The 19,887-nt window shown below is 37.1% G+C and overlaps 1 protein-coding gene and 1 pseudogene across 4 annotated transcripts in view; both read left to right on the top strand.

Annotated features, from left to right (window-relative positions):
* The first annotated feature begins 3,557 nt into the window (after positions 1-3,557).
* Positions 3,558-8,580, top strand: LOC111374512 (annotated as a pseudogene).
* A 4,565-nt stretch (positions 8,581-13,145) lies between these two features.
* LOC111374541 (protein RCC2-like) overlaps positions 13,146-19,887 on the top strand; it is a 14,968-nt gene continuing 8,226 nt past the window's right edge. The window contains exons 1-12 of one of the 4 annotated variants that reach the window (XM_022997218.1): positions 13,146-13,400; positions 13,478-13,691; positions 13,893-13,954; positions 14,054-14,121; positions 14,441-14,562; positions 15,239-15,344; positions 15,482-15,533; positions 16,344-16,461; positions 16,564-16,594; positions 16,710-16,733; positions 16,831-16,955; positions 18,120-18,201. In XM_022997218.1, the coding sequence (XP_022852986.1) occupies positions 13,493-13,691; positions 13,893-13,954; positions 14,054-14,121; positions 14,441-14,562; positions 15,239-15,344; positions 15,482-15,533; positions 16,344-16,461; positions 16,564-16,594; positions 16,710-16,733; positions 16,831-16,955; positions 18,120-18,201 (989 nt within the window). In that variant the 5' untranslated portion in view covers positions 13,146-13,400; positions 13,478-13,492. The remainder of the gene's footprint in view (positions 13,401-13,477; positions 13,692-13,892; positions 13,955-14,053; positions 14,122-14,440; positions 14,563-15,238; positions 15,345-15,481; positions 15,534-16,343; positions 16,462-16,563; positions 16,595-16,709; positions 16,734-16,830; positions 16,956-18,119; positions 18,202-19,887) is intronic. The other 3 variants (XM_022997219.1, XM_022997217.1, XM_022997216.1) reach the window with 3 other exon arrangements.

Below are 19,887 nucleotides of genomic sequence, written 5' to 3' on the forward strand. Positions count from 1 at the left end.
AGGCATCACCCCAAAAGGAAAAAACTTTATGATAACTGGAACAAACGCCAAGATTAATGTTTCGATTTATGGGTTGTGATAAGAGTGTAAAATACCATATTTTCCCCTCTTAACTATTGCATTCATGTGATTATATTATGCCAAAATGCACTCGTTACTCTTATATTTTGGTTTAGGTTGCATTTTGGTGAAAAAGATGAAATTCGGAAGAAACAAGTGAAAAATGACCAAAGTAGAAGAGAACGAAAGTTCGAGGACTAAAGTGCAAATGATCCAAACTTGTGTCCAAGATTATGATGAAGATTCGAAAGTGTTAGAGGTCAAATGAATGAGGAAAGAAGTCAAAGGGATGAAATAACATCAAAGTTTGATCAATACATCAATTTCCAATCGAAAACTAACACACCAGTTTTTAGTCTCATGTTGGGACCCATTTTTGACATGGAATATGATCTAATTCGGAGATGACTTCTGAATAAAAATTGTGGCCCTTTTAGTTAGCTATCCAATGCAACTTGAATCACCTCAATTGAACATTGGGAAAGAAAGATATGATTAAAACACTGAAAGCTGTCTGGCAGAACCATGCGGCCGCATGCCTTTCTACTTTGCGGTCGCACACACCTATACCGAGAATTGAAGAGGCTGAAAGTGCATAACCATGTGACCGCAATGACAATAACCATGCGGTGGCATAGTGTTTTTTTGGCGGTCGAATCTCAGTTTCCTTATACGATTGAATCTCTTATGGTAACCTAATTTTCACGGGATATAAATGCCCAAAACCGCCCAGAGCGAAGGGAGACTCCCCCAGACCTATTTCTTTCATCTTGGTGCTCAAGAAACTCCATGGAAAACTAAGGAACTTGGTGAAGCAACGAAGGAACTCATTGGATTTGGAGATTTCACGTCATAATTTCATGTGATTCGAACTCTCTTTGCTTAATAATTTCTAGATTTGGATCTTCTCGTTATGAATTAGTATTGAAATTTGTTTAACTTTTAATAAATTTCTCATGGATTCAATCATGCTTTTTCCATTGTTAAATTAAACTATTTGTTGAGTTTCAATTTAAATTACTTATTGTTGAGATTATTTTAACTTTTATCAAATCCTTCTTAGATCTAGCCATGCTCTTTCTATCAAATGATTGAAATAATTGTTGAATTTTAATTTAATATCACTTTATTGGCGGATTGATTGCTGCCTTATGCCTGACGTATATGGTCGATTTTTGATCTTGTTCCAATAAAAATCTAGATTCTAGAAATATAATTGGAATAAAATTGGACTTCACTGTTAAATCTTCCAATTAGAGAGTTGGGAAAAAAAAACCTCTAATTGAATAAAAATACATGAATTATTGATGTTGATTGATCCAATCCAATGGGGGAACTCCGACACTTCACTAATTCGCATATTGATAATTAATTTTTATTCCAAGTGATAAATCATTCCCACATTTAATTACAAAAACCCTAGTTTGTTTGATCTTTTGAGAAATTTTCCATCTCCCTGTGGATACGACACCCCAAAGCTGTACTATAATCATCGCATTAGTCTTTGGGCGTAATCAAATTTTGGCGCCGTTGCTAGGGAGACGGTACAAGTAATCAAGGGATCGACTGAAAAAGGGTGACATCGTTCCTTTTCCTTCATTTTTATTTGATTTAATTTTTTTAGAGTTATTTTTATTTTGTTTTCACATTTTTTTTTTTTTTTGTGTGTTTGATGAGCAGGGATCGAGGCAATCAGGGGAGTTCTACTGACTTATCCTATCTCTTTTTACTAGCCTAGCGATCCTTACTTTGACTTATCCTATCTCTTACTTCCAGCAGGCGAAAAGTGTTCGAAAAAGCAGGGAACTTATAAAGATAGATAGATCTGGTACTTCAAGGTATATGGACCGTGGATGGTGGCCCAGCGACATTATCATCAAAATAGTGCAGCTAGGCAAACTTCTAATCCTAAAGAAAATGCTTGGGGCAAAGCTAGGAATGAGTCTATTCCGAAGGCGAGTCTCCTTCAAAACCTTGCCCAATCAGCAAGCTTAGCTTCAACTTACCCTAACCTATCTAAATTGAGGAACGAAGGCACTCCAAGAACTTGAAATCGAAGGGCGGGGAAGGTAGGTAGACCGCTTATTCGATTCGAGTTCAGTACCGAAACCTCGTAGCCTTTTAGTAGTAGATCTAGGATCACTTTGAAGTACAAGGATGGTGAGCCGAATGATCATGACAGGTTGATGCATAGAAGATCTAAGTCATCATGGCAGGTTATTTTCACCAAGAAATGACCTGAAACGCGATCTCTTTGAAATGATTCGTCCTTTGACTTGCCTGAATCACGTTATGTGAATAACGAATAGTCGAGGAAACGACGTCTTTTATCCTAAATAGAGCTTTTTAAGCAATCAGACTCACCAACTTTGTATGGTATGATCCAGTAGCTCGAAATCGGGCCAGTGACGAAAGCAGCCTTTGCCTTATTGAGTTCGAAGAATAGAACAAGAAAGCCAGCACGCTTGGGGAAATAGAAAGAGGTTCTTCGGAAGGCCAACGTTGGGCAGTACGATAACCTCGTAGTCGCATCAGTAACCATTGTGTTATAGAAAATCTAGATTCTAGAAATATAATTGGAATAAAATTGGACTTCACTGTTAAATCTTCCAATTAGAGAGTTGGGAAAAAAAACCTCTAATTGAGTAAAAATACATGAATTATTGATGTTGATTGATCCAATCCAATGGGGGAACTCCGACACTTCACTAATTCGCATATTGATAATTAATTTTTATTCCAAGTGATAAATCATTCCCACATTTAATTACAAAAACCCTAGTTTGTTTGATCTTTTGAGAAATTTTCCATCTCCCTGTGGATACGACACCCCAAAGCTGTACTATAATCATCGTATTATTCTTTGGGCGTAATCAAATTTTGGCGCCGTTGCTAGGGAGACGGTACAAGTAATCAAGGGATCGACCGAAAAAGGGTGACATCGTTCCTTTTCCTTCATTTTTATTTGATTTAATTTTTTTAGAGTTATTTTTATTTTGTTTTCACATTTTCTTTGTTTTTTTTTTGTGTGTTTGATGAGCAGGGATTGAGGCAATCAGGGGAGTTCTACTGGAGCACCTTATCCAGTGTTTGAATCTCAATATAACCCTTATTTTGCTACTGCATCAATTGCCACGAACACCTCAACACATAACACTATGTCTGATAGTGAACACGGCGATGCGCCTTATAGGACTTTGCATGATTATTTGCACCCTACACGTACATCCACACCATCATGCATAATGTTTCCGCCCAATAAGCTACGGATGGAACTAAAATCGGGAATGATTCAACTTCTTCCCACTTTTCATGGACTTGACAGTGAAAACACATACGTGCATATCAGGGAATTTGAGGAGGTAGTTGTAACCTTCCACAATCAACATGGTACAACGGATGCAGCCAAGTTAAAATTTTTCCCGTTTTCACTTAAAGAGAGAGCAAAAACCTGGCTATAATCGTTGAGACCACGTTCAATTGGTACATGGGCTGAAATGACGCAAGCATTTTTTAATAAATACTTTCCCCACCATAAGACTAGCGCCCTTAAGAAGCAAATCTCATCTTTTACCCAAAAGGATAGTGAGATCGTATATCAGGCCCGGGAGAGATTTAAAGAACTACAAGCCCTTTGTCCTCACCATGGTTATGAGAGCTGGCGTATAGTTAGTTACTTTTATGAGGGATTAACACCTAGGGAACGTCAATTCGTAGAGATGATGTGTAACGGTGATTTCCTGCAAAAGGATCCGGATGAGGCCATAGAGTATCTAGACGATCTTGCTGAGAAAGCTCATGCTTGGACAGGACCTAGCCCTACTGATAGTACCAATAGGTCACGACCCCCAGGAAACCCCACTAGTACAGGTATCTATCAACTTAGGGAAGAAGATAGTCTTAAGGCCAAAGTGGAAGCCCTTACTAAGGAATTTGAGACCTTGCGTGCTAAAGGCTCTAAACTTGCACAAACTGTTTCGCGTGTTGAATCTTTAGGACCTTGTTTTGTGTGCGGTGGAGTAGATCACCTAGCCCAAGAGTGCACCACTTTAATTGAGATGAGAGGGGTTTATGAGGAACATTGTAATGCCTTAGGTACATATAGGAAGCCCTATTCTCCTTTCTCCGAATCCTATAACCCAGGGTGGCGCAATCATCCCAATCTCAGCTGGAAATCTGAAAACCAACAAAGTACCCAATCAAATAGAACTTACAGTGCACCATCATATCAACCCACACCTTCTAGGAACTCTTTAGAAGATACCCTACATGCATTCATAGAGGCACAAGGCAAGACCAATCAGAAGTTTGAGACTATGATTAAACAGGTAGTGGAGGAAAATAAGGAGATAAAAAATCATGTGTCTAAATTGACCAATGCCTTAACTATGGGGGAACGTGGGAAATTTCCAGCACAAGCTCAACCTAATCCTAAGGGACAGCATATGGCTCAAACCTCAGGTTCAGAAGAGAGTAACCTTAAGGAAGCAAATGCCATCACCACTCGATCTGGGAAGGTTATAGAACCAATTTCAAAACCTAGGGAAAATGAAAAGGAGTCTAGTGAGTCTGAAGAAAGTAGCCCTAGTGATGAGGCAGTAGGAAATCCATCGAGGGTACCTTTTCCACAAGCCCTTAAGCTTAGCCCAAAATCAGTCAATCAACACAATGAGATCCTAGAACACCTTAGGCAAGTAAAAATCAATCTTCCACTCTTGCATGTAATTTCACAAGTTCCTACATATGCGAAAGTCCTTAAGGACTTGTGCACTATGAAGAGGAAACACATTGTCAAGAAGACTGCCTTCTTGACCGAACAAATGAGTGCTGTGATTGAATAAAGGATCCCACCGAAATATAAGGACCCTGGCTATCCAACTGTTTCCTATGTCATCGGGAACCATGAGTTTGCACAAGCTCTCCTTGATCTGGGAGCCAGTGTTAATCTCATGCCCCATTCCATATACTTACTATTAGGTCTTGGTGAAGTTAAACCCACTTCTGTGGTTCTACAACTAGCTGATAGATCCACTATAAGACCTAGGGGAGTAGTTGAAGATGTGTTGGTTCAAATTGATAAATTCTACTACCCCGTTGATTTCTTAGTCTTAGATGTGAAGGTTGATGTTAATGTTGATTCTAAAATTCTTATTATTCTTGGTAGACCTTTCCTCGCCACAGCTAACGCCCTTATAAATTGCAGAAATGGTCTATTAAAATTGTCTTTTGGGAATATGACTCTAGAAGTCAACATTTTCCACATTGCTAAGCAACCAATGGAAAGTGATGAGTGCCACCACACACATATGATTGAGGCACTCACTCAGGAGGAGGCACTTGAGACTACAAATTCTGACCCCTTAAATCTTTTTCTTTTGAATTCTGCAATTCCAGCAGGTGTTAATGATGAAGAATATGCTAACATTTGTGCTATTTTTGCAAAATTTCAGGACTATGGGACATCACCATGGCAACCCAAATTTGAAGAATTGCCAGAAACGACGGGCGGCCAGCAACCATCAAGCATTGAGAGCCCCAAACCAGATTTGAAACCGCTACCCCCAGGATTGAAACATGAATTCCTTGGACCAGGTGATACTTTTCCTGTAATTATTTCTTCAGAATTGGATGCATTACAATGTGAGCAACTTTTAAACATTCTGAATGAACACAAATCTGCATTAGGTTGGACCATAGCTGACATTAAGGGTATTAGTCCTCTAATTTGCTCACATAGGATTCATTTAGAAGAAGGACCCACCCCTAAAAGAGACCCACAGCGTAAGCTAAACCCGACAATGAAAGAAGTTGTGAAAAATAAAGTGCTGAAACTATTAGATGCAGGTATCATTTATTCTATTGCAGATAGTAAATGGGTTAATCCTACACAGGTAGTCCCTAAAAAGTCTGGTGTCACAGTGGTAAAAAATGAAGTAGGTGAAATGGTCCCAACAAAAACAGTGACTGGATGGCGCATGTGCATTGATTATAGGAAGTTGAATGCTGCCACCCATAAGGACCACTTTCCCCTCCCCTTTTTAGACCAAATCCTGGAGCGTGTGACTGGCCATCCTTTTTACTATTTTATGGATGGCTACTCTGGTTATTATCAAATTGAAATAGCCTTAGAAGACCAAGAGAAGACCACATTTACTTGCCCATTTGGTATTTATGCATTTCGTAGGATGTCATTTGGACTTTGTAACGCCCCTGCCATATTCCAAAGATGCATGATAAGCATATTTACTGATATGATAGAGGAGTGCATGGAAGTTTTCATGGATGACTTGACAGTGTTTGGAGTCTCTTTTGATGCATGCCTGTTTAACTTGAAGAGAGTCTTGACCCGGTGTGTGGAAAAAAGATTAGTTTTGAATTGGGAGAAATGTCATTTTATGGTACCTTTAGGAATTGTCTTAGGACATGTAATTTCTTCTAAAGGAATAGAGGTCGACAAATCAAAAATTGAACTGATCTCCAAATTGCCTACACCTAAAACCGTCAAAGACATAAGATCATTTCTAGGTCACGCAGGTTTTTATAGGAGGTTTATACAGAATTTTTCATTCATATCCAGACCCTTGTGTAACCTTCTAAGTAAAGAAGCCAATTTTGAATGGACCCCAGAATGCCAAGAGGCATTTAAAACACTGATTAACAAGCTCACTTTTGCATCGATCATGCAACCACCTGATTGGTCCCTACCGTTTGAAATTATGTGTGATGCTAGTGATTATGCGGTAGGTGCTGTACTGGGACAACGAAGAGAGGGTAAGCCTTTTGTCATTTACTACGCTAGTAGAACACTTAACAATGCTCAGATGAACTATTCCACAACTGGAAAAGAGCTACTAGCTGTGGTCTTTGCTCTCGACAAGTTTAGATCCTATTTAATAGGTTCTCCCATTACAATTTTCACAGATCATGCAGCCCTTAAGTACCTTCTTGCAAAGAAGAATACTAAGGCGCGATTAATACGGTGGATATTACTTTTGCAGGAATTTGACATCACCATCAAGGACAAGAAAGGAGTGGAGAATGTCGTAGCAGACCACTTATCAAGGCTAACCTTTGAAGACACTACAAACACCTTGCCAATAAGAGATGAATTCCCAGATGAAAATTTATTTTCTGTCTCTTCTTTACCATGGTTTGCTCACATTGTGAACTACTTGGCTGCAGGTGAAATCCCAAAGGAGTGAAGTACAAAGGATAAGAGGAAGTTTTTAGTTCAGGTACGTAATTTTTATTGGGATGACCCATGTTTGTTTAAGTACTGCCTCGACCAAATCTTAAGACGTTGTGTCCCCAATGAAGAAATACCTAGCATACTTAGTTTCTGTCATACTCAAGCATGTGGTGGCCACTTCTCTATAAAAAAGACTACTACAAAAATTCTACAATGTGATTTTTATTGGCCTACCTTGTTCAAAGACACTAATACCTATTATAGAACCTGTGAAAGTTGTCAAAAATTAGGTGCCGTATCTCGACGTAATATGATACCTTTAAACCCCATTTTAGTGATAGAAGTGTTTGATTGTTGGGGGATTGACTTTATGGGCCCCTTGCCACCTTCTTTTGGTTATCTATACATTATTGTGGCGGTGGATTATGTGTCTAAATGGGTAGAGGCGATCGCTTGTAGAGCTAATGACAATAAAACGGTTATTAAATTCCTCAAAGAAAATGTCTTGTCTAGGTTTGGTACACCACGTGTCATTATTAGTGACAGAGGCACACACTTTTGCAACCGTTCATTCGAAGCACTAATGAAAAAATATGGAGTTATTCATAAAATCTCTACTGCTTACCACCCCCAAACTAGTGGACAGGTAGAATTGGCTAATAGGGAAATTAAACAAATTTTGGAAAAAATGGTGAATCCTAATCGTAAAGATTGGTCTTTAAGATTAAGTGATGTACTTTGGGCTTACCGTACTGCTTTTAAGACTTCCCTATACATGTCACCATATAGACTTATTTTTGGAAAGCCTTGCCATTTACCTGTGGAGCTTGAACACCGAGTATATTGGGCTATTAAACATTTTAATTTCGACCTAGAGGAGGGAGGTAAGCTTAGGAATTTTCAATTGGCTGAGTTAGAGAAGTTGAGAAATGAGGCCTATGAGAGTTCTAGAATCTACAAGGAAAAAATGAAAGCTTTTCATGATAAAAACATTTTGAGAAAAACTTTTGAACCAAATCAAAAAGTATACCTGCATGATTCTAGACTCCACAAGCATCCTGGAAAACTTCGTTCTAGGTGGACTGGTCTCTTTGTGGTATTACGAGTCTTTGAAAATGGAGCGGTTGAAATTGAGGATCCTAATGATGGTAGAGTGTTCAAAGTGAGTGGATAGCGTCTCAAAATAGATTTTGGGCAATCGGTGCCTGCAGCGGAAGAAATTCCCCTTGCAGACCCTGTTTACCACCCTTAGCTTCACTCAGGTTCATCCTTCACTTTATTTTTCTGTATATTAGTTTTAGATTTTTCTTTTTAGTATGATTTGCATTCATTTTTTTTTTGGTTTATTTTTTTTACTCCTCGGATTATCCATCCATTGAGTTCTTTCAGGCTTCTTATCCTTCGAACTTAAGTTAATTCACTGCAGCACTCAGGTGATACCTTTCCCCTTCTTTATTTTTGGAGACATGTTTATGCATTGAGGACAATGTAACTTTTAGTTGGGGGGAGGATACATTTTGTTTGTGAATTGCATTGCATGATAAATTGTGTGATCATGGAATTGTGAAAAAGTTTACATTTTTTACTGGACTTCTGAGTTGCTGCATGTCTATGCCTATGTGCTTGAGTGACAAAATATGCCACTAGGAGTTGGTTGTGTTTATGAGAATCTGGATATCAGGACACTTGCTATATTTCAATTTGTGCACACAAGCCTTGTGGTAAGATAGTGGTTTAACACATGTAGCTAGAGGAATCTCCTACTAGAGCTTTCTTTAGAGAGAATTGGTGAGGATTGAGAGTTATCACATATTAAAAATGTAATAAGTGTTCATTGATTGTGTGAATTGGAAACTTCTTCTGAGAACGACATTACACGATATATGGTAAGACGGTGGTTTGTACTTGAGAAATGATAACAGTCAATTTAGGATTGAATTTGAGCCTTCAGACTAGTTCTTTTCCAGAATTATAATCCCCTAGTAGCCACTTTGAGCCAATACACATACATAACCATTTCTTTTCATGTGCCTAAGTTATCCATACCTCCTTACACTGAATTAAAGTCTATAAATAGTCATTTTTCCACATTTATGCTTCCAAGTGTATAGTAGGTATTAAATGTCCATTTGAGAAGAAAAGTAACGAGGAAAGTGATAAGAGATAATAAGTGCTCGTGTGATGCAAAAAAAAGCGAGAAAAGAAAAAAAAATTTTGAAAGAAAAAAAAATTGAAAAAAAAAGAGAGTGGATTGTTGTTGGAAATTGAAAGGTTAAGGAATGCGTTGATGTAAAGGATTGCTATGTTGAATTACTTGTTGAGATGCCTAACTAGATACTTGGAAGTCCCTAAATTCTTTTCACCCTACTTTTCATATAACACAGCTTAACCCGTTTCACACTCTTTGCATTGACTGTTTTGATCTCAAGTCGATTTGTGGTAAGAAGTTGATGAATTCTCATTTGAAAGTATGCCTATCATGTGATTAATGTCTGCTTGTTGCTAATTATTAAAGCCTCCATGTTCTGAGTGTGCATCTTTCCCAGCTCTATAGAGAGAAATCTCACACTAAACACTTTAATATCCGTGAGTTATGGGGTTGGACCTTTAGCTAGAGATACACTCGATGTTGCATGTGTTAGGGTTGGCGGTAAGATGGCTATGGCTTGACACACACTTACACATTTAGCAAGTGTTTTTGATATCTTGATGATCATAACATTGTTAATTTCTGGTGGTGTTGAGTTTGAAAAGAGAATGAACTACTGTTGAATTAGAACTTAACAATTTCACTTGTAACATGGACCAATAACTCATTTGCTTTAATTTGCATTAAATTGCTAGGGACTAGCAATAAGCAAGTTGGGGTGTGTGATAAGAGTGTAAAATACCATATTTTCCCCTCTTAACTATTGCATTCATGTGATTATATTATGCCAAAATGCACCCATTACTCTTATAATTTGGTTTAGGTTGCATTTTGGTGAAAAAGATGAAATTCGGAAGAAACAAGTGAAAAATGACCAAAGTAGAAGAAAACGAAAGTTCGAGGACTAAAGTGCAAATGATCCAAACTTGTGTCCAAGATTATGATGAAGATTCGAAAGTGTTAGAGGTCAAGTGAATAAGGAAAGAAGTCAAAGGGATGAAATAACATCAAAGTTTGATCAATACATCAATTTCCAATCGAAAACTAACACACCAGTTTTTAATCTCATGTTGGGACCCATTTTTGACATGGAAGATGATCGAATTCGGAGATGACTTCTGAATAAAAATTGTGGCCCTTTGAGTTAGCTATCCAATGCAACTTGAATCACCTCAATTGGACATCGGGAAAGAAAGTTATGATTAAAACATTGAAAGCTGTCTGGCGGAACCATGCGGCCGCATGCTTTTCTACTTTGCGGTCGCACACACCTATACCGAGAATTGAAGAGGCTGAAAGTGCATAACCATGCGACCGCAATGACAATAACCATGCGGTGGCATAGTGTTTTTTTGGCGGTCGAATCTCAGTTTCCTTATACGATTGAATCTCTTATGGTAACCTAATTTTCACGGGATATAAATGCCCAAAACCACCCAGAACGAAGGGAGACGCCCCCAGACCTATTTCTTTCATCTTGGTACTCAAGAAACTCCATGGAAAACTAAGGAACTTGGTGAAGCAACGAAGGAACTCATTGGATTTGGAGATTTCACGTCATAATTTCATGTGATTCGAACTCTCTTTACTTCATAATTTCTAGATTTGGATCTTCTCGTTATGAATTAGTATTGAAATTTGTTTAACTTTTAATAAATTTCTCATGGATTCAGTCATGCTTTTTCCATTGCTAAATTAAATTATTTGTTGAGTTTCAATTTAAATTACTTATTGTTGAGATTATTTTAACTTTTATCAAATCCTTCATAGATCCAGCCATGCTCTTTCTATCAAATGATTGAAATAATTATTGAATTTTAATCTTAATATCACTTTATTGGCGGATTGATTACTGCCTTATGCCTGACGTATATGGTCGATTTTTGATTTTGTTCCAATAAAAATGTGCGAATGTGTTATAGAAAATCTAGATTCTAGAAATATAATTGGAATAAAATTGGACTTCACTGTTAAATCTTCCAATTAGAGAGTTGGGAAGAAAACCTCTAATTGAGTAAAAATACATGAATTATTGATGTTGATTGATCCAATCCAATTGGGGAACTCCGACGCTTCACTAATTCGCATATTGATAGTTAATTTTTATTCCAAGTGATAAATCATTCCCACATTTAATTACAAAAACCCTAGTTTGTTTGATCTTTTGAAAAAATTTTCATCTCCCTGTGGATACGACACTCCAAAGTTGTACTACAATCACCGCGTTATTCTTTGGGCGTAATCAGGTTGCACACATGAATTTGTATTTCTAGAAGCAGCACAAAGCATTCTGTACATTGTGCGACAAAACAAGTTCAGTGAAAATGACATATAACGAATACCAGATCTTTGATGCTAGTTTGGGCATTAACCTAATGCAGCAGTGTTTTCATCTACACTCACAATACTTGCCATCAAAAACAGAGAAAATTGAATATGAGTTAAAGGCTGATTAAGAACTATAATAAAGTTTTTGGTACAATACAATTCAGTTTTCAGACTAAGATGTCTGATGTAAATGTAAAGACACAGCAATGCACCGAAAAGGCAATAAGTGGGCGCACTAATCACACTTGCAGGTAAACGGGTTGTTGAGAAATTGGGAATTCATTACCTTAATCTTCCGGTTCTACCATTTTTCAGAAGCAACAATTCGGCTCGCATTAAATCCCAATGATTTCGCAGCTGTTGCCGGCTCCAGTTATGGCCGGTCACTCAGTTGAAGAGTGATCCAACCCGTTCCCAGCCGTGTTTGGTGAAACACTTCCCGTTTCGGTGCCCCTCAGCTATGGTGGTCTCGCAAGCCGCAATGAAGGCTCAGTTGGCATCTGAGCTCCAGCGAGCATATGACTTCACGGCCGGCTGTCGTGACGTTTCTGTCCCAGGGTAAGAAGGTCCTCCAGCAAGATGTCCTGTCTGCGAAGTGGAGGAGTTGGTCAACAGCGACGAAAATCGGGGGAAGTGGAGGAGGGAAGGAGATTGCAGTATTCGTACCTGTTTCTCGGTGTGATCCATTGTTTGTCACCGATGCTGTGTCGCTCTGGCGTCGTCGTGCAGCTGGGAACTGACAGGAACTGGTGACGGTTGCTATGAGACATGTTCACGGTATAGGAAGGTGAAAGATCAAGGATAGTGCACAGGTTCTTCAAATATTCGGCTAGTGTTTTGGGTAGGTAGACTGTTGCTGGGTTCGGAGCTGAAGGTTGGAGAAAAAAAGTGTCGGTGGGAGGGGGCATTGTGAGGGAAAAAAGAAAAATTCATGTACTTTTTTATGCTTGGATTGTCAGAAAAGTGGGTGGCAGGGAAAGATAAAAATTTATGTACCTTTTTATACATGCATGGGGTTGTCAGACAAGTGGGTGGCAAGTGAGATGGGTATTGTGAGAGAAAGAGAAAAAATGATATACTGTATACTTACGCAGGGGTTGTCAGATAAGTGGGTGGCAACGTTCGAATAATTAATTTTGGGTAGGTCAAAATGACTACCAAATAGCCTCGTAATTCAAAATTTTTCTTATCACACATTTTAATATATAATAATATCATGTATTAAATTAAATTAAATTATTTATGCTACAAATTTTAAATTCGTTATTGGAATTTATTCTGCATTCGAGAAGGTGCACCTTGCCCCAATTATACAACACGGCGCCCAAACTCGCGAGGAACCCTTAAACCCTACAAAGGTACACCAAAAAGGCATTAGAAAATCTGACCGAAAACGACTACTAGTAAAACACTATTTTTTTTCGGAAAAAAATTCGAAAAATGGTAACAAAATCATTTGAACAAATACGACGTGACACTTGCCAATAAAGTAAGGCATGGGGAAAAAAATTATCTAGTGGGCAGCGGGGTTTCTTCTTTTTTTCTCAATTCCTAGGGCTATTTATTGTTTTGTTCTTTTTGAAAGCCTATCTCAGATTCACAGTGAAATTATCTGCGGTTGTTGCAAAGGCAGCTAAAGAGGATTTTGTCGGCCTCCCTCCAGTGGGTTTTCTGGTTAATGGTTTATTTTATTAGAATTTTGAAATTTGTTTGATTTGTGTTCTTGAATTTTATATGTTTTTCTTTTAAAGATTTAGGGTGGTTAGATGGCGGACGTGGAGCTGGAGAAGAAGGTGGAGGAGAAGGAGGAAGAGACGATAAAGGGTGGGGAGCTTTTGTTTTGTGGGACCACGGCCTGGGATGCCGTTGGTCGCCGCAAAGTACCTGCCGAGTGGAATCTGGTTTCGCCAACAAGGCTTCGTCCTCTCATGGGCATTGACATTCGTTTCGTGGCTTCTGGTTGTGGTGAGAATATATTTCATAACTTTGTTCTGTTTTAAGTATTTGTTGGTTTTCATTCCTTCTGATGATGTGGTACTTCTCACTGAAATGGCTTGAAAGGAGGTTCTTGATTTAGTTTTATTTCCTTTTAGTTTTAGTTATTTTGCACGATTTTCGAATTTGAATGGGTGTTTGTTTATCTGAATGTGCTAATATGAAATGTAGTGTCTTGCCATTGCGTGGCTTTGGATGTTGAAGGGCGTTGCTACACGTGGGGTCGTAACGAGGCATGTTAAGTTTCAGCTGAATGGCTGTGTTTGTCTTTCCATTTCTTTGTTTTTGATTGCATTATCAATTAAGCAGATTCACAACTGTAATGTGCGCAGAAGGGACAGCTTGGTCATGGAGATACAATTCAGCGTGATAGACCGACAGTTGTTTCAGAATTGATCAAGTCAGTTGCTGTGTTCTTTTGCTTTCCTTTTACCTTGGATGCAGTAGTTTTTTAATTTACCAATTTTTTGCTTGGTAGTTACTGTCTTTGTCATCTTTGTCATACATGTTCTACACGCACGCACATGGCCATGTAAATTATGCAATTTAACGTGTTGAGATGTCCTTTAGTCACATGAGGTTGGGAAAGACCCGCTGTTCCATATATTTTCTAGTGAACTGTGATAACCAAGTGACATTCTGAATTATCCTGGATAATGCCTCATGGTATCATATAATCTGTTAATTTTTAATTTATTTTTCATTTCCCTCTTTTCCAGTCATAAAGTCATTAGAGCAGGAGCTGGAAGGTGTCATACTGTGGTAGTAACTGAAGATGGGCTGTCTCTTGCTTTTGGCTGGAATAAACATGGGCAACTCGGATCAGGTTCTGTTAAAAATGGTGGGTTCTGAATTCAATACACTCTTATTTGGACATGCTGGTTAAGATTCACGTTGCCTAAAAAGAGTGAGCATGAACCCAGTTTGTGTGATTTCGAAACTGAAATGCAAAAATAACGGATTCATTAATCTTTCAAGGGTTTTGAAGAGGGTTCCCCTGCTAAGAGTTTTTCCAATAGGGTATTGTCATTGTTTAGTTTAATTTCATTTGCGTACTATCCCCTTGATTTAGTTCTTATTATTTCAATGAAGTCCTGACCTATTCTTTGTTGTTATGAATGAAATATTAAAACTTGTTAATACAAAGAAATCAAAGATCTGTTTCTGTAAAGTACTCTATAATTTGGTTATGAGAATCTTATGTGAAGGATACGCAAGACACATGAGGTTATCTTATATGTACATGGGTTCACTGGCATGGTTCAGATGCTGGCTCATTGTAAGTCCTGAAAGTGAATTGCCTTACAATGAGAACACAATCCATTTAATCATCTTGATGACATGAATGAGATAGATGAAATTCGGAGGAGGAATAGAATGTGGATGGTTGTGGAACTTGTTTTAGGAATTGATATGAGAACTTTAATTTAGCAACGAGCTTTACATAAATTACAGCATATCTGATATCTAATACTGACTTCTGTAAACACTCTATTTTCTATGACAAATTTGTGCAGAAGTTGAACCATCTCCTGTTCGTGGTCTCGTGTCTGAAGTCAAAACTATTGCTTGTGGGGGTGATTTTACAGTGTGGCTAACTTCCACGGAAGGAGCTTCTATATTGTATGGTTTACTGCTTTGTTTGTGGTTTCTACTTTAAAATGCATTTTAATTCAAGATGTTGGCTCTATGGACATCTCTCTCTTTCTCAATTATCCATGATAAATATTTTAATTTGCTATCTTTTTCACACTTTCTAGAACTGCTGGTCTTCCACAGTATGGTCAGCTTGGCCATGGTACTGACAATGAGGTATGGTCAAGGGTCCTAAAATTTCTGTTCAACATGTTTGGTTGGGGGTACTTTTACCTCAGAGTCTATTTAGTATTATGTACCTGTGTTGCATAGGTTTTGGATGTCTTTGACCTCAAGATTATTGTCCAGAAGTCAGTTACTGTCTCACTGGAAAGTACACTAGATTTTAAAATGATTCTCTGGCAGTAGCTTGTTTGTGCTTTTCCTCTCTGTTTACTGTCCTTTCAATTGGTCATCTTCTAAATGTTACGACGCCAGCACGTTTAACAGCTATCAGATTCAATGTGAAGTTTTGCTTTGTTGTCAAATTTGCTCTTATTCTTGAGGCTGCTTGCTTTTGTTTCTGGCTATAATGGGTTTTGCCTGGATATGGAGTTGCTGATGCTATGTTTCTTTTCAGGTGTTCGTCAAGGGATGCTTAATTTTGAATGCATAATTATGCATATCTTGAGAAAAAATTATGAGCTCAACAAAACTTAACACATAGAATATTATAAAAGGAAGAAAATGTATTGCTTGTTCGTCATCCTTTAAGAGACCGCAAAGTTGAGTATGAATATGTTACCTTTTGGATGTAGTTAATTGCTATTTGTTCCTTTTCTTCCAGAGAAAGTAATCCCCAGTAAAATAATTTCTTTAGAATGAATCCCTGTAGTGGATTGGTAATGGCTTGTCTAAACATTAAGAAGTTTCCATTAGTGCATTTGTATGTATGGAGTTTTTCTCATTTTCCCTTTGCATGGGACTCATATTTGCATGATTTTCTGTTTTCTTTGAGTAATTAGAAGATCCTATTTTCATTGCCAGTACAATACTAAAGATAGCTCTGTGAGGCTTGCTTATGAAGCTCAACCTCGTCCTAAAGCAATAGCTTCTCTTTCTGGAGAGACCATAGTCAAAGTTGCTTGTGGAACAAATCATACAGGTTCATCCTGCAACTAGTTTACTATCAATGCCTCTATTTTTACATCAGTTATCTGTTTATTGCGTGTTTAATATGCAATTTCCATTTGATCGGGTTCTCCAGTGGCAGTGGATAAGAATGGCTTCGTCTACACGTAAGATTTTCTTGCATATGTATATCTGTTTGCTCTGTCCTGATTATTCACTCTGTAAAAGGAACTCATAATTTCATGATACATTTCTGATTTTTTTTGCTGAACAAATTATTAGTTGGGGCTTCGGAGGCTATGGAAGGTACTTAATATAGATTTCAGTTGTCACACTAAGTAATTTATTTGCTTTTGCACCTTCTTTTTCGTCATGAACTTCAGTGGCTACCTACTGATCACAGGCTTGGACATCGAGAACAGAAGGACGAATGGGCTCCTCGCCGTGTCGACGTTTTCACAAGAAATAATATTCTGTCTCCTGAGGCAGTAGTTTCCGCAGGTTCTGCTAATTCTGCATGTACAGCTGGTATGATTTGGGCCTTGCTATCTGTTTGCTTATTTTAATCTAGTCACATCTTGTAGAGTAGGAAATAGACTAGGGGCCTGCAACGGTATTACTTCTGGGAAAGGGGCTATCAATCTATTCCTGTATTTTTCTGTTAATTAGAAGGAAAAATGATGACAAAATCATATTTCATTGTCTATTGCACCCTAGAGAAAGGTAGGTAAGACGTAGAAGATGGGACTTTTCTTTTGCTAGATATTAACAGTTGGCTTCCATTTGCACTTATCTTTTTCTCAGGAATTAAATGATACGAAGTGTCTGTAATTCGATACTTTTCAGTCCTTGAATCATAGAAGTTTATTGTTAGGAACTCTATTTGCAACTTGTAAAATTGTGGAGGACTTCTCGGAAAATTATTTCAATACATTATGCAGTCTGTTTTTGTTGTGTTCTGAAATTATAATGATGAGGTGAACTGTTTTCTTTGTATTAGATATCAACATCCCAATATTAATATCTGGAGCAGGTTTTCACTCTTCATATATTACTAGGCATGTGGGGGGTTGTATTCATAAATTCTTTTAGTCACATTCTTTTAATGTATGTGCCAGCCATGTTCAGGGAGGGGCTTAATAGTGTAAGAAATTTATTTTAAGCCATGGAGTTAGATGGCAAAATCTGACATCTGAAATTCAGCTTAAAGTTTTGTCTATATGTTTGTACTTCAAATGATCCCTTGACCTCAGCCATATGGTAACTTCTTCTGTGTCATAAATTCTTCCGAATCGGAGTCTAAACCTGTGATCTTTGCTATTGAAAACTGAAAAACTTTGAGGATTGGAAGGGTGCAAAACGAGACCCCGTTTAGGGCTCCAAGTAGGTTTTGTCCAAATTTCCCGGGTTTCATGAAATGCAACACTTCTTGTTCTTAGTCGTTAAGTGGTCCTACCGGTTTACTGAGGGTTAGGATCAAGGGCTTCTTTGAGATCTCGGTGAAGGAAAGCGTTCTTGACGTCTAACTGGGATGAGAGTTGGGCCAGCGCTGAATGCAAGCGGGTGCGAATGGTACCATTTTGAGCAACCGGACTGAACGTGACGTCTCGGCATAATATGGACCATACTCTTTTTCATAGCCTTGAGCAAGCAGCTTATAATTCTGAAACTGCTATTAACTTTTGTTCTCAGGAGGAGGACAGCTTTACATGTGGGGAAAGATGAAGAACAATGGGGATGATTGGATGTATCCCAAGCCTGTCATGGATTTAAGGTTCTTGCTATATGAGTTCGAATTTTGTTGGAATTCAAAATGATTGACATGTTTTCTATTTATGAAAGTGAATTTCAATCTGAATTGTGAGTAAGATATAAATATTTAGGCTCTGTTTGAGCCCAATTTTTTTGTGAAATATGAGCTTTGTAATAGTTATTTTTTGAAGAATGTGTGGTTAAAAAGTAGGAATAAGTTATGAGTTTACATGCAAAATTTTTATGTTAGAAGTGTGGTTGAAAATGAGTTTGGGGGAAAATGATTTTTTAGAGAATGTAGTTCAAACAGGGGCATAATGCACTAATTTTAAGTAGCATAGAAACAGGAGGGGAAATATAGCTTTATAGCTTAAATAGAAGGTTGATTTTCCAAATTAGCCTAAGAAATAAAAACATTTGAAAACTAGTCTCCAAACAACTAATTTTCCAAAAATACCCTTAATAGAGAAATTGCAACCAAAGCCATTACAATGTCTAAAAACCTTCAAATAAGTCCTCAAGAAAATATAGATCATAAACTTTTAATAAATCTAGATCCAAATATTATACAAAATTTTATTGATCTAAAAATCTATACAGAAAACGAATTAATCTATCTAGAAGAAGATCTGAAAGACTTCTTTATAGAATATTTAGACCCAAAAATAAAAAATAAAAATGATTCCATAGATAACGAAGCAATCAAAATGGAAAAAGACATATATAAATTAATTCTTAATTTAAGAAGGAGAATTGAAAAATTAAATATAATTATTCAAGAAAAAGTATTAATAAAAAATAGTGAATTTTATAAATTCTATTGTGACATTTTAAATACTTATGAAGAATCTAATTGGCTCAAAAATATTAACCCCTCCGCTGCACACTCCGACCAAATGGTATCAGAGCCATGTTACGAACTAAAAATAATGATGAATATAGTAGATGAAGAAAATATAATTGAAGAATTTTTGGAAAAGGTTAAAAAACATAAAAAACCGAGTTATCCCTATTTACCTAAAAATACTACAAATGAAAGTTTTGAGGATATCCATAAAAGACTAGAAAATCTAGAATATAATCTACAAGTAGGAAATGCATTATTAGATAATAATCTTAGAGGAAAAGATAGGATTATAATTAATCCACCCCAAGATTTTAGAATAACAAAAAATAAAGGAAAAAAGCATGAAGAAAAACAATATATGATAACAGATGTAGAAGAAATAGAACAAAAATTCTTAGAATCTACAGGTGAAGAGTATGAAGAATATAAAAAGCAGTTAGAAGAATTAACTGAAAAAATGGAAAATATAAAAATGAATACTAATCCATCTTCAAGTCACGATATAAAGGTAGAATTTAGTAGTGATGAAGAAGAATATAAAAATTATCCTTATGGTACTCCATTACCTAATAAGGCTGATATTAATCAGTATAGAAAAACTCAGAAAAGATACACTGGAAATGTTAGAAAACAATCCATAAAAGAAATAAATCCAATGAAATCTTATAATGAACCAATCCACACAACAGGAATATGGTTAGATTTAGATTGTGTAGATAAAAATAAAGCTATTGAAACATGGATAAAAAGTACAGATTTAGCTATACAATTTAATAAATGGGAAACATATACGGCTTTTGGATTTATAGAACACACATTTAGAGGAACTGTCTCTGAATGGTGGAGAAAGTTACCAGAAAC

Source organism: Olea europaea, unplaced genomic scaffold, assembly GCF_002742605.1.
Source record: "Olea europaea var. sylvestris unplaced genomic scaffold, O_europaea_v1 scaffold1259, whole genome shotgun sequence".
Lineage (NCBI taxonomy): Eukaryota > Viridiplantae > Streptophyta > Magnoliopsida > Lamiales > Oleaceae > Olea > Olea europaea.